Here is a 15,312-nt window from a genome sequence, read left to right on the forward strand (position 1 = left end):
TTTTTCCACCCAAAACTCAGGGCCTGAGCCAAAGCCCATTGAAATTAATCTTTCCTGCTTTGGAGCAGTCCCTCAGAGAGGCAAATGTACCCTGACAGTGGCAGCAAAAAGGGAGATGTAGAAAGCAGACAGAGAGGAGGAAACTGGTGCCAAGGTACCCTGGTGCTTGGGCCCTACATGTGCCATATTTAGTTAATTAGTTTCAGAATGTTCAAAGGTCCGCATCAGTGTAGCATGTGAGCACCTCACAGACATCTGTGCAGTTGGCATGAATTAAATCGATAGAGTGGCAACTGATTGAATAGAAGAAACTGGAACTCAAGCAGCTCAGTCAAATGGTATTCTGGGTATGTACAACTTTAGTGAAGGGGGACTCAGGGTCATCTGCACCCACAATGCCAATTAAAATCAATGGAAATTGCAGGATTTCAGAACTTCTGAAAATTGGCATATAGAATGTGGCATACAGAATAAGCACCTTGAGAAGTATGGATGAAAGGATATTATTATAATATAGTGGAGTCAATAAGATAAACTTCTGCAGGGTAGCACAGTATGGAGACATGGATATTTTTCAAAAGGACTTAAGGGACTCAGGTGCCCAAGTCCCCTTGAAATTCAAGGAGAGTTGGGCTTTTTGAAAACCCCCAAGTGCATTAGAAGCATTTTGGTGTGACTATTGTGTCTTTTGTTGCATTTGTACAGCACCTCTTTCAATGGAGGCCTGATCCTGAATGGGATCCTTAGGCACTGTTATAAAACAAACAAAACAATAATAATTCAATTTACTTTCTAGGTATTTTTAATGCATTGTATCTATTTACCAGCTTATCTTTCTCCTGTTGCACATAAATTACTCAGAAACCTAAAAAGGGCACTGAAAAACTTATGGTTAGACCCTACTCCCATCCAAGTTAATGGGACCTTTCCCACAGAACATGATCAGCCTCATTCTTAGCTTGCAGCTAAAGAAAAGGGAGGTCACAATTATTCAACACCATCTTAGCCCCCCTTAGCCTCTGCTTCACAGCATAGTAGATTTTTAAAGTCAAATAGCAAACTATTCCCACAGGCATCCCATTTGCTCATCTAAAATAATAGAAATGCTGGTTTCCAACATAATTGCAGCCAAGTGCAGCTTGGGCAGCAGCAGTCCCTGCTTCTCAGAGCATGCAGTACAGTAACTCCTCACTTAACGTTGTAGTTATGTTTCTGAAAAATGCGACTTTAAGCAAAATTATGTTAAGCGAATCCAATTTCCCCATAAGAATTAATGTAAATAGAGGGGGTTACGTTCCAGGGAAATTTTTTTCACCAGACAAAAATAGATAGATTAGATAGATACACACATGCATACACACAGTATAAGTTTTAAACAATTTAATACTGTACACAGCAATGATGATTGTGAAGCTTGTTTGAGGTGGTGAAGTCAGAGCGTGGAAGAGGGTGGGATATTTCCTAGGGAATGCCTTACTGCTAAATGATGAACTAGCATTCGGCTGAGCCCTCAAGGGTTAACACTTTGTTAATGTAGCCTCACACTCTACAAGGCAGCACAAATGGAGGGAGGGGAGACAGCATGGCAGACAGACACAGACATCCTGTGTGTGGGAGAGAGAGAGGTGTATTGCCCCTTTAAGTACACTGACACTAAGTACATTGCCTTTTTAAGTAGGTCAGCAAGTTGAGACTGCAGCTGAGGCTAGCAAGCTCCCTCCGTCCTGAGCCCTGTCGTGTCCCCACCCTGCTCTATATGGAGAAGAGGTAAGCGGGGGGCAGGAGTACGGGGGAGGGGGACACCCTGATATTAGCCCCCCCATTCTCCCCTCCCCTGCACAGCAAGCAGGAGGCTCCTGGGAGCAGTTCCAAGGCAGAGGAAAAGAGCAGCACAGGGCAATGGGGGGAGGGACAGCTGAACTGCTGGCAATTGGTAGCCTGCTGGGCGGCTGCTGCACAGGGAACTTAGGGGAACGGGGAGCTGATGTGGGGCTGCCAGTCCACCCTGGTTCCAAACCCCCACCAGCTAGCTCCAACAGGCTGCTCTTCCTGCAAGCAGTGGACAAAGCAGGCGACTGCCAAATAATGTTATGAGGGAGCATTGTGCAACTTTAAACGAGCACGTTCCCTAATTGATCAGCAACATAACAATGAAACAACATGAACCGGGACGACTTTAAGTGAGGAGTTACTGTATATGATTTTAGCAGAGTACTGCTTTCACTTTATCTAATTTGACCTCGAGCCTCCAAATTATTTAAGTTGATGGTGCATGGCCACACCATGCTGATTGTCTTGATGGAGTGCATCCTCACTAGCAATGCCTGCATTGATGCACAAAGCAGTGCATTTGTGGGTAGCTATCCCAAAGTGCAACTTGCTGCAGTGTGTTTTCAGAAGTTTTTGCAATGCCTCATGGAACCAAAACATTGCCACAGGGGAGAATGGGAACATTGCGTCAGCATCCCATGATGCACTGTGCTCAACGGCAAATAATCCAGTGGTTTTTGCACCTTAAAACCACCGCACGTACACCATAACCCCAGAAGCATGGAGCCTGCTCAGTTGTGCACGCTTGCTGTGAGCATCTCAAACACCTCGCTCCTTCTCCTGCAGTATTTCCAGAGCCGAAGTAGGGACCTCTGCGCAGAACATAGTGATGTCCTGCAAACAGCCCTGCAGCAAGCCATTGAAAAAAATAATTCGCAGTTGCTGCTGGCCATCACAGAGCAGCTGCACTCTGTTGAGCACCGTTTCTGGTCCCGTGAAACAAGCACGGACTGGTGAGACTGCATCGTTTTGCAGGTATGGGATGATGAGTAGTGGCTGCAGAACTTTTGAATGCAGAAGGTCACCTTCCAGGAACTTTGTGCAAAGCTTTCTCCTGCCCTGCAATTTAGCAGGACAAAAATGAGAGCAGCTCTGACATTAGAGAAGTGAGCAGTGATTGCTATTTGGAAGCTTGCAACACCAGGCAGTTACCAGTCAGTGGGGAATCAATTTGGAGTGGGTAAATTGGCTCCAGGGTTAAAATTATTTCCTGGCTCTTGGGGAGAATGGATCCACCGCTCACCTTCTCCCATACTTTTCCTCCTGTGCCTCATCCACCATATCATCCTCCTTGTTGTCCCTAGACTCACACACCTGTGCGGTGTCCACGTTGCTTGTGGCGATGCTGGTAGAGTCACCCCCGAGAATCACATGCAGCTTGTTGTAGAATCGGCATGCGTGGAGTTCAGCACCAGAACAACTGTTCGCCTCCCTTGCCTTCTGGTAAGCTTGGTGAAGTTCTTTTATTTTCACACAGCACTGCTATGTGTCCCTCGTGTAGCCCTTCTCCCCCATTCCACGAGTGATCTTTGCATAGATGTCACTGTTTCTTCTTCTGGGTCGGAGCTCTGCCTGCACAGACTCTTCTCCCCACACAGCGATGAGATCCATCACCTCGTGTGCAGACCAGGCTGGAGCACGTTTGGGGTGATCAGCTGTGCTCAAGCTGGCATGCTCCCAATGCTGATCAAACAGGAAATGGGAAATCAAAAATTCCCAGGGCTTTAGCAGGGGAGGGGCTGTTTCCTGTGTACCTGGCTGCAGTGCAGCAGAGTGGAGAATGATCTCCAGAGGGGTCACAGATGAACATTGTGGGACACCACCTGGAGGCCAATTAAGTCAATTTACACAATCTGTGTCTGCACTACCTCGCAGTCGACCCATGGAAATCGAATTAAGCGCTACACCTCTCGTAGAGGTGGGTGACAGAAGTTGACATTAGAGGCGACTTAGTTCGGTGTAAAGGACCAGATAGTGTAGACACATACTTAAGGCGGCTTCCTTTGACCTAACTTTTTAGTGTAGACCAGGTCTGAGACTCAGAACCCACCTGAGGTAGATTTAAATACCCAGGGCAGGCACAAATCAAGGGAACTGACAAAGTATTATTGTGACAACGTTAAAGGAAGAATCACTTTCTTCTAACACCCAACAACGGAGTGTTCTGTATTGTCCCTGAAGCCACTCTGTCTTCCTCCGCTTCTCTGTAAAGTTTCTACTTAGAACCTTCCCTGGATTCCTTGCTTGCCTGCCTTTCTGTTGCAGACACAAATGCTCAGGAATACGCTGTTAGACTGAGCAGAAAACGTTTCCTAGCTCAGCAACCATCTTTGAAGTATACTCATGAGTTTCAGAAATGTGGGTGTGAGAAAAATAAAAATGATCTAGGAAGAACAGCACAGACTGGCTTGCTCAGGTTGTGGGGAACAAGGGAAACAGAAAAATAGTCCAACAGTACAGATACTCCTGCTTCAGGTGGAATTCTTGGCCTGGGGGAACTGAATCTTGTCCTGGCATAGGAAGGAACTGCTCTCTAAATGATCTCTTCCATCTCTAATTAGTATGATCCTAATACTGACAGAATAGCATTCCCTGTCCTCATAAAGAATTGAAAAAAAAAGTGTTCAGCTCTTGGATGCTACATGGAGACATGCCAGACATTATGGCCACGTGCAGGACAGTCAAAGTTCTCTGCCAGTGTTCACAATGCAGCAAAGAACTTTTGTTCCATTGTGGAGGTTTGCCTGAGTAAGGAGGGAGATTTGGGCCAGTTTTCCCACAAAGTGATCCTGCTCCACTGTTGTGTTTTGTCATTGACTTGAAAGGGGACAGGATGAAGACCCAAATACTGTAAATGGATAAAATAACTATTTTATGTCTCTTTAAAAGTTAACACAGAACAATGGTTGCTTCTGGCAGGAGTGCCAGTAATGGTAATGAACAAATCATTGACTAAATGTCTGAAAGCAGTCAATGCCCTGCACACGAATGATTCTGGGAATTCTTTTAATGATCTACTGTGAAATGCCCCATGAATACAACAGATTATTCTTAAGCATCACAATGGCACATATAAACTTTCAGTGTACAGGATACAGATTACTTTGCCTGTGTCCCTGGAGCAATTACCAACTGTATTTCTTTTGTTTGCAATTTGCCCTAATCACAATTTTTAATCTGGGGACAAAACAACTTTAACATGCTTCATCCAGAAAACTGGACTTTTTGTGTTTTGCCACCAGTCTTCCCTCCCCCTTGCATTTACTTAGTGACAAGGAAGAACATATATTTGTTTGGAAAGAAAGAGAAAGCAAGTAAGCAAGCCAGATCTCACAAAAATTCTAGATACATTATTTTGTTCAACAACAGCGTAATAGTTCATATTAAACTTTCTGATAACATATTTTACAGATATTAACATTATTAACCCTCATCTTCAGACATCTGTTGGGCTGGACTTGCAATTCAAAACACTGGATTTGCCCTTAAAAGAAGGGGCACGTCCCTGAAAGAGTTAATGGAGAAGAGGTATTTGTGTTAGCATTAGTTCATTATAGGTTTGTAATGCAGTGCAAGCAGTTGGCAGACGCAGTAAATGGAATGGTTGACGACATTCTTTTCAGGATAGACTGCCTTAGGCACCTAATTGTTAGAATACATGGAATCATGACTTCTACTTTTGGTTCAGCCACTGTCCCCACATGTGATTTTAGGCAGGTCATTTAGGACCCAATGCTATGAGGTGCTGGGCAGTCTTGACATCGTGACCTTTGAGGGTGCTCTGGAGTGACTAAACCCTCAACCTCTCTGAGCCTTAGTTTCCACATCCACAAAATGAGTGCAATGGCATTTAACCTACCTCACAGATGTGTTGTTGGATTTAATGTTGGGATGCTTTGAGATCACTGGATAAAAGCTACTGTAGGAAACCAAACTATGGAATGGCCCATGGTGTTTGGATCACACCCTATCATATATTACACTAACAAAACTAAAATGTATCTCAAAGAAATCAAAAGCTCTTTACAAACTATGCATGTAAAGCACCTCTGAAATGCAGCTACCTCTGGGAGACAGACAGCTACCAGGTGGACAACTAGTGCAGTGTGCAACAAAATACTTTGGGAAGTCAAAAGAAAAGAAAAAGCGTAATGGGAGCTTTAACGTCCATATAGAGGGATGCTGTAGCTCCAGAGATTTCCAGACTTGAGCCTCAGGCCCACAGATTCTCTCCTCTAAAGTGGACTAGCGATCTGGAATAGTTCTTTTGCATCAGAAAGTGGGGGAAGCATGTCAAAAATAACTAACCAGTAATGAGTGCTAGGCATGAGCATACCATGTTGCAGTGGTATAGAAGAGAGAACCATGAAATAAAACTAAGTAGTTATGGCACCACACTATGAATGAGACAACACTCGTACCTTAAGTGATACCTTTTCTAGTGAAGGAACACTGAAGCTGCCATATTGGAACTAGTCATCGGTCTGAATGAATAATAAGTTCTGAATGAATAATAATAAGAAAATACCAAGCTCCCCGAAGAGATCTGGAAGAGATGCCAGCGCCTGACATGGCCTGAAAGATGTTATTACAAGAACTGTTCAGCCTACCCTTTTGTGGCAGTGTGAGGGAGATTACATTTAGAGGAGGCTCACCTGTGAACATACAGAGATGGGTGTACAGGGAATCATGAAGGTAAGGAGCATCCTCTCTTTTAGCAAACAGAGCCATATCTCCATTGCCCATTAAAGAGGAACAGTAGAGCTGTTTGCCATCCTGAGTGAAGGTGTGTTGAGGCATGAAGAAAAAGGGTGCACGCGCGTGTGTGTAGTGGGAGGGCAGGGAATATGATCTGGGGCTTTGGAGATTTCTCTTTGGATGGAGAACGGAAACTGCCAGCAATGATAGTCGCCTTGGAGTAGAACAAAACCCATACTGTACATGCAGCTGCTGCAGTTCTCTTTTCTTTTGTAACTTGTCCAACACAACGCTATTAGCCTCAGTTAGAAGGTTGCTGATGCCAACAGGAAAAAGAGACACTCGCTTCTCTCAGATCAACCTTTCTTTAAAAAGGTCCACCAGTGACAGGCGCACTGGACTCCTTGCCTGAAAGGCAATGTCCTACTAAAAACAGCCTGCTCTTTACAACAGCCCTTTAAACAGGATGGTGGGAGAAATCCAATCCAGGATTATAAAGTAAGCAATCTTATGCTGCAGCCAGAAACAAAATTATAACATGGGCACCAGGAGACAGTGAGTAAATAGGTTGCATCTTTTGTTTCTTTCTCCACTGCTGGCTCACTGCAGCAAAGCCTGCAGTCCTTACAGATTAGTAAATAAAAAAAAAAAAAGCAAGCATCTGGGAGGTTGTTGCCAAAAAGTGCTTTATGTATTCTGTATTTTTAAAAGAAATCAATCAGCCTACTCTTTATTCATACTTAGCACTAGCCCCAATACATATTTCTGCCGTGCTACATAGCTAAATGAGAGCCTTTGTGTGCATGGGGGGTGGGGAGGGGGACGAGGATGATGGATTGCAATTTGTCAATGTCTTTCTATACTGGTGGTTGAAACTTACGCCTCTCAGTGCTTAGCGGTTCCTAGTGATTGATGGGATTGTTTACTACTTTTCCCTTTGGTCTGAAGGATCCTGAGTGGGTTTTCTGCCAGCACATGCGAAGGGTTTGGCTTAGTCCCAGGGCAAAAAGCTCTGCAGCCCAAGTTTTGTTTACACCACTGTAACCCTGGGGCATTTAGGGAGTTTAATAACTTTCAAACAGATACATTTCTGTTAGCAGGAAACAGAACACTGAAGCCACAGCCGGGTTTATTAAAACCTGTACTGTGTGTACAAACTATAAAATGGACCACCTTATTGAAAAAAAGTTTTGAAAATAGAAATGTTTCCATCCATCAGATTCCTGTTTACACAGTTGTATTTGCTGAGTGATGTAAAAAAAAAATGCACGACTAATCTCACAGTATTAATAACCCAGTTACTGCTAGAGGACAAACATTACATGGAACAAACTGGAAAGGGTAATAAACCTGGATGCAGCAAGTCTCTACACATTGCTCGCCCACTGATATAACAAAGGAAATAGCATAGGAATGCACATTGATAATTGTGCACACACACACACAGGTAACATTCTCATTATTGGATAAGGGTTGTAGTGTTTGGCTTAATTGCAAACTTTGGCTGTCACACAAAAGGAAACTTCCGGGCACCATCACATGCAGCAGCTGTAACCTGGCCATAGCCTGAGTTAAGGCAAATGTTAAAGAAAATGGTTCCATTCTTTGAGCCATGTGACTTAACTCAAACAGTGTGGTTTTGGATGCTTGACAAGGTCTGTAACCTCTGCTGTATTTTTTTTTTTTTAAAATAAAGTGTATCATATAGTGGTCAAGACAGTATGCAAAGGGAGATAGTTCCCTTATCTCTTCCTGAGGCTGGGAAATAAAGTCAAGGTATAATTGAAGAATTAAAATGATTACTTAAATATTTATCATATCAAATGGTGGTTCATTCGTCTACCATCGAAGGTAAGCCAGGTCCAGTGAGAGACATGGGGAGTTGGTATAGCTATCTGGTCTCAGGATATAAGAGAGAGATGATGGGGGAGGTAATATCTTTTATTGGACCAACTTCTGTTGGTGAAAACTTGTCTTTCAAGCTAAAGAAGAGCTTGGTGTAAGTTCAAAAGCTCGTTAGACCAACTTCCTCTGGTGAAAGAGACAAAAGATATTAACTTGCCTACCTTGTCTCTCTAGTATTATGGAGGGCGGTGAGAGGGTGGGAGAACAGAAGAAAAGGAAAGAGAACTGCCATCGACCATCACTAAGAGAAAGTTAACACCCTAATAAAGTAGGGCATGCAAGATCAGCAGCAATAATGCAGTCAGGCAAACTCTGGTTAAGCAGCTAAATCTGAAATATGTTTGATAGTTGTATAAACTATTTAACTGAATTATTTCTTATACAGGGCTACTGCCTCCAACATATACCCCTATAAGCAAAGAATTCTTGCTTCAGAACATTACAGTGAACAGACTCCCCACACTGCCCCAATACGAAGTGATACTTTAGTCCCCATGAACAGTGAAAGTTTTAAAAGGTAACCAGCATAATTAAAAGCAGTTCATCACAGTGGAATTTAGTCAAAATAGCAGGTTTAGGACCCTGCTCTATCAATCACCAGGTCCCATAAAGAAGTTTAAAGTTTGCATCTAGTAATGCTACAGTCATACTCTCTAATGGATCCCGCTGTACTCGTCTAGTCCAGCAGAGAGGAATCCATTATTTTAAAAAGACCCACATATTTGTGAAAGATGGAGGACTGACTATACTGGAGCTTCTCCCCTGAACAGGGTCAATGCTTCCAGCATTAGCTCCTCCCCACTCTAGAAGAGCCAGCTGATTTCCATGCCTATTCGATTCCTGGTCACTGAGACTTACCACCAGGGTGTCTGTTGCCAGGGTGGTTCGCTGAAGGCACCGGTCATCTACAAACGGCTAGAACATACGTGGGAGCTGTATTTGTGGAGGACAGACAATATGTTTACTAGACAAGTTGGTAGGCTTCTTCCGTTCTCACTGGCTCTAGTAAGATTCAAGGTAGTGCTTGCATAAAGAATCAAAAAAAAGTTTAACATGTCGACCTCATTTGAATTTGAGCCATTATAAATAGTTATTTGTGTAGCTGATTAAGGAAGCATTTGATATTTATAGTAGTGGACATCACCACAAGCCAAGCTGGAAAGAGTAATGTATGCTATGTGCCAAGCGCAGAGAGCACAGGAAGGTGTTTTACATTGTATTGTAATGAATACTGAACCCCTCACTGAACCCACAACCCCTCAGACACTCATCCCTCCTTCTAATGAAGCTCATCATCATTGTATGAAGGGTTAACACCCTTACTGCAGATTTCCTCTTGGCAAACAACATGCCTGCTGTTCTTGCAGTGGGGATCAGTGGTAGCCATTTTGGCCTCTGCAGCGAGGAAGGGAGATTAGTGGCAATTAAAGGAAAGATGGAGCACTGCCCAACCAGATGCTGAATGAAAGTCAGGACAAACCACTTCAACATTCTTTCATTGTTTCCTTATATTCCCTGGTCTACCTCTGTCCACCTGTTGCTTGTTTTATGCTGTACCACACAAGCTCTTTGGGACAGGAGCTGTGCAGCACTGACCACAATGGGGTTCCAGGCCATGACTGGGGCTCCTAGGAACTACCATAGTATGAATAATGTTGGAGAAGAATGATCTCACAGACAACCTAAATTTGAAAGTTAAAAATATAACTTTTATTGTCAGGATAGACAAACCCATTTTCTTGCACAGGAATCAGTTTCAAGAACAATGCCAGTAAATAATTGCTATTGTGAAGTTCAAAAGGCAAGCCAAAGAACAGTTCAGGGGCAGGGGGACCGAACATCTATACATCAGTGCAGAGAGCTCCAACAATACAAAGTGACACCATCATTTAAGGCATTGAAATTAAAAACATTAAAAGCAGTACAAGTGCAAAACAAGTCAGTTTACAATGGTCCAATTCTGATAAGTCAAAGGCTCAATAGCTGTGCGGTGCAGTAACTTCCAAATGTTAGAAGAGTGCAGTTCTGTAATCCACCTAAGCCGGTTACATTGTATACCAAATATGCAACTTGATGGAGAACACACACATTTCCCCCTCCTTCACCCACACACTTGCTAAGTGTCAAATTGTGCTACAAGTGCCTCATACATGTGGATATTACTTAGGTACTTGCAAGGTAAGTCTTCAAGAGAACTACTAGGAGCCAAGACACTTGGTATGTGTCTGCCAAGATGCTTTCCCCTCTATTATCTGTTGATAGTCATCTTCCGAGAAACTTAAGTGCCAGCAACCAAGACATGGTGGATCTTTCAGCTTCCCCCCCAGAAGAGTGGTACATAGCCAGAGAACTGTTACTGAGAAGCATGGCAGGGAAAATAGACTAAAAGATTAGGCAAGCCTTTTCCCCCCTCACCCCCATATTGCATAGTGTTGATATATGCTCCTGGCTGGATCTGAAAGACATTGCTTCAGTTACAGACAGTGACAGTCACTTTTTCAGTTCATGGTCTTTTGAAAATTCCTGTGTTTTATCTAAGCCAACTGGTCAGCTTGTTTGAGCATGGGGAGAGGAGTTAATTTTCAGCAGAAGTGGTGTGACATTGAAATGGAAGTCTCTAGGGAAGATGAGGGGGAAAGTCATTCGAGCAGCAACGTAAGCATCAGCTTGAACACTAGCTAAACTTTAGCTACCTTAGGGAATGAAGGGGGCAGGCTCATGAAGGGGAGACACTGCCAGGCCATTCCAGAACCAAAGTGGGGCCACTATGGTGGTATGGAGAACTGAAACCCCCACAAGGTATCCTCTGAAGAGCTTGAGCTACCATGCCAGAACAGAAAAATCCTGCAGACTTTGGAGAGGAGCTAGTGAGAGAACTAAAGTGTTTCTTGGTTTCACTTAGAGGAAGGGGTATGGCAAGGGAATAGTAGGATTCAGTTTTCTGCCCAGAAAAAGAGGGCATCTCTAAGTGCAGACATATTCCATTTTCAAAACTAAGCATGAGGTAGGCAAGTGTTTCCAAGACAATGATTTAGCATTTCTGCTTCAGAAGTTACCTTGCATTTAAATCCATCTTTGCTGCCCAAATTGCATTGGTTTTCCAGTTTTTAAAAGGAAAAATATTCAAACACAACTGACTTGTTTTGACGAGTCATTTGCCCCCTAACACTTCAAAAGTTTAAAAGTGCACATTGCTGAGATTGCAGTGCAAATTGGCATAGTCCTAAGATTGAGCAAATTATGTTTGCTATATAACCCGTAGGAAAAATTGTGAAATATTTACTTTTGCACCAGGTTGATCAGCCTGCTACCTTTTAAGAGGCAAGATCTATTTCTTCGTTCGGGCAGGGGAGTTTGACATCCACTATATTTAACTAGTGGAACAATACTTTAACAAGAGCTCTAGAGTTTTCTATGAAACCTTTTGGAACTATAAACCTATGCTGGTAGAGTTATTTCCATGGCATAAGAACTTTCTATAGAAAAATGGTCAGTAACAATTCCTAGGCTGACCGCAGGACAGGTCAACTAGATGCTAACCATAAGTTTCAAGTAAAACGTTAGCTTTGTTCCTGCCTTTTTTGCGCACCCAGCAAAGGCAGGCAGTTAGCTGCACCGGGAATATCTTATGCCAGCCTGAAGGCTTACACATTGGGGTGTTTGCACAGCCCATACAGAGCACAATGGTTGCTGTGCATGAAATCAAACTGTAAAGCAAGGTACCTCTTAAAAATTCAGGATATCAAACTCCACTTAGACATTTTAGTTAGTGGCCACAGGCACAGTTTTAAACATGCAACAAGATTTCTAGCATTCTTCAATGACTGTCTCAATCAAGGAGTAAAGTTTTTTTTTAATAAGCCGAAACCCAGGACTCAGAATCAGAGTACGTTTGCTGCCAGACACGAAACAAGCTCGGGTAAAGAAAAAGTCCCTGAAACTGGGCCATGAGCAACAGTCCTGCTTGAACACAAGTGTCAGTTCGAAAGTAGGAACAACACTGGGGTCATAGATAAGATTATCCAGTTTTTTACATACATTTCCAATTTCTAAATTGACATGGATAATGCAACCTCTCAAGCCACAGGGCTCAGTTGAAGAAAGCCGCAATACATCTTGAGCTATTCTCTTGGTTAGTTTTTCTGGTATCAGAACCTTTGAGCAGTGAAGTTTGGTCTGCTTTGATTTGGATAGGCAGTTCTCCAACATTTTAACTAAACTCTGACAGGTTCTCTCCTCAAACACCACCTCATTAAGGTTGGGTTCAGGCACAACGTAATCCCAGTAGTCAAAGTCTGCAGGGGAATTAAGACATGAGGAGGAAAAACACATAGTAACATACCAGTAACTGGCAAGAGGCAGACAACAAACCTACCTGTTAATTTTCCTGAAGTATTAAATAGCGATAGTCAGCAAGTCAGCATGAGCATACTACAGTGTCATTGTAGTGTGGTTTCTTACATGAATGAGAATTAAAACTATGTATATTTTATGTGTGCTGCAACAGCAGTCTGTGGTCACTTTAAGTAATTCAAACTACAGTTACACTTCTCTTGATTATGCTGGTTATTACCGTAAACTTAATGAAGTCATTCTCCACTAGGGAGAGGACTTCTCAGCCGTTACTAATGTTTATTGCTGCAGGATGATAAAAAGCTAGCCCCTTGAAAACATGAAGTTAGTTTGCTTAAAGGAGAAGTGATAGCTTCACACTTGGTCATCTGCTTTCTAATGTGATCAGTCTTTAGTGTGGCAGGCTGCCAAGGGCTGTGATTGTTTAGTACATACATGGAATAAAGTAACTTGCTCATCCTAGTAAACTACCGAAAGCTGTGAAGTATACTGTAGTGCATGAGTAATAGAACAGGTTTATATGCAGAGACAGTTAAACTGGTTCACTATAGGTGGCAATAACTAGACTTGTGAGTCAGGATAAGCCACTGCAATTCTTGAAAAATCTGATTTCCACTCATTCTGAAAAGTTTGTTAGGATCATCTTTGCAGCTACCTTATCTAGCCATAAAAATCATTTTAGTAACCCTAAAGTATTAGTCAGAGGTAGCTCTACAAAATTTTGCATCAGTTTCCCCCCCCCACCTCACTTGTGGTCATGTAATAATTCACAAGCATAACTTTTGCTCAGTTATCCCCCATTTATGAACTTCCCCGCACTAGCACATAATAAGTTATAACACCACTTGGGGATGGACCCCTCCTTCCCTTTTGCAGCCTTACTTTTTAAAGGGGGGGGGAGAAGGAGGGGTTGAGAAGGTCAAAGATACTCACCGCTTATGTTTGAGTGGTGAAAGCCTTGGTGTAGCAATTCTGAAATGCATGCAGCGCTTTTACTGCTTAAATTGCTAGTTGCAACCATTTTTAAAGTACACTCTAGCCTCCAACAGATCTTTACGCCCTCCTGGTTTACTGAAAGGGAAGCACATGTAGCATGCTTACAAACAAAGCAAGTTATTAAGAGACACTACAGCAGCATCAACTCATAGTAACTCTCAAGGAGGACCACTTGCCTGCTAAGAGAGGAAAAAAGGAGTCTGGGAGCCCAGTTACTCATCCCCTTAAATATTTTTTTTCCTTGGGTCGAATGAAAGCCTTCCTGCTTCCTACTGAAAGGAGGCACAGCTTTAAAGCAGATGAAGAACAAAGTTAATTCACCTATCAGTGGAATCAGCCCACATGATTTCATCTTACCTGCTAAAACTTCACAGAAGTACAATATTTACATTTAGAACAGCTGCTTTCCGTTTCAGTGACAGGAAGTACACAAACCCTGACCAAATACAAACCTACAGCGAAGGTCTACCGCTGCTCTTCATTAGCAACCCCTCCCTCCCACGGATCAACCTGCCGCCAGGGCAGCAGCAGCTTATATGCACTTCTCATTCCCCCACCTGTCCGTGCACCTCCCTCGCCCCACCCCGTTCACGTTCCCCAGGCAGCGTTCTGCTCTGCCAGCTCTGCCCCCTCTCATTGGCTGCTGTCCCAAGAGGCTCTGAGGGGAGCAGAGCGGGGGCGGGACTCATCTCGTCCCTCATGCGAAGGAGGAGACGCTTGAGCAAGGAGGGGGAAGGAGAAGGTGAGGTCTAGCTCAGGATTGGTCAGCGGCCGTGTCAAAAAGATCCGGGGGCTGGGAGCGCGGGAAGGCTGATCCCCTGACACATGTCACACTCAGCCCCTGTCGTTTCGCTGAGCCCCCGCCCCTCCACCACCCCAATAGTGTATTCTGCGGCCAAGCGCTTGGGGGGTTGTTTTTTGTTACGTAGAGCTTTTATTTCATTTGTTGTCCAGGGTGCTTTGGACACATTTATGTCGCTTTAAATTACTGTTTTGTGCACTCACACGCATTTCCCCAGGGCCCGTGTGTCCCCTTCATTTCCTCTCCCATTGACCTCAGTTCTCTGTCATTGCAGAGGGGGACTCTTGAAGCATGTTTCTCCCGCAATGCAGAGGCGTTTTCAAGCTGCAGTTCACTGGGCTAATACTGTATTATTAACACAGCATGTTTTATTAATGCAGCAGCTGTTGTTTATGAATAAAGGGGTGGCTGCCGTATTACAGATGTACAATAATGCAAAAAAGGATACACAGAGCCCGGCGTTGATCTCCCATTGGAGTAAAACCAGCATAACTCTATTCACTTCCTCTGATTATTCCTAATTTACATCACTGTGAGATCAGGCTCAGGCCCACAGTATTACAGTTAATAATAATATGCACTTCTCTTGTGCTTTCAAAGGGGGGATTTCAAAGTGTTGTACAATCATGAATGAATGTGGCATCAAACCCCCAATAAGCTTCACTTGGGCAGAACTGGGGTATTAATTCTCAAATCATGCCTGCAAGTTAGTTATTACGCGAGCTAAA

General features: G+C 43.4%; 1 protein-coding gene across 2 annotated transcripts; it reads right to left on the reverse strand.

Moving 5' to 3' along the window:
• Positions 1-10,120: 10,120 nt before the first annotated feature.
• Positions 10,121-14,434, reverse strand: DDIT4L (DNA damage inducible transcript 4 like). 2 transcript variants are annotated; one of them, XM_048847869.2, is made up of 3 exons: positions 14,235-14,434; positions 13,720-13,857; positions 10,121-12,728 (listed from the first exon to the last, which is right to left on the reverse strand). In XM_048847869.2, the coding sequence occupies exons 2-3, from the start codon at positions 13,805-13,807 to the stop codon at positions 12,241-12,243; spliced, it is 576 nt and encodes a 191-aa protein (XP_048703826.1). In that variant the 5' UTR covers positions 13,808-13,857; positions 14,235-14,434; the 3' UTR covers positions 10,121-12,240. The 2 variants fall into 2 exon arrangements, with proteins under 2 accessions (XP_048703826.1, XP_048703827.1); XM_048847870.2 differs by lacking the exon at positions 14,235-14,434 and adding an exon at positions 14,140-14,228.
• Between the last annotated feature and the right edge of the window lie 878 nt (positions 14,435-15,312).

This window comes from Caretta caretta, chromosome 4 (genome assembly GCF_965140235.1).
Source record: "Caretta caretta isolate rCarCar2 chromosome 4, rCarCar1.hap1, whole genome shotgun sequence".
Classification (NCBI taxonomy): domain Eukaryota; kingdom Metazoa; phylum Chordata; order Testudines; family Cheloniidae; genus Caretta; species Caretta caretta.

Excerpts from the sequence above, each read along its gene's own strand:
- DDIT4L (XM_048847869.2), bottom strand. The coding sequence starts at position 13,807 with ATGGTTGCAACTAGCAATTTAAGCAGTAAAAGCGCTGCATGCATTTCA. Across the intron at positions 12,729-13,719 it reads TCACCACTCAAACATAAGCG|ACTTTGACTACTGGGATTAC; the intron begins GTGAGTATCTTT and ends ATTCCCCTGCAG.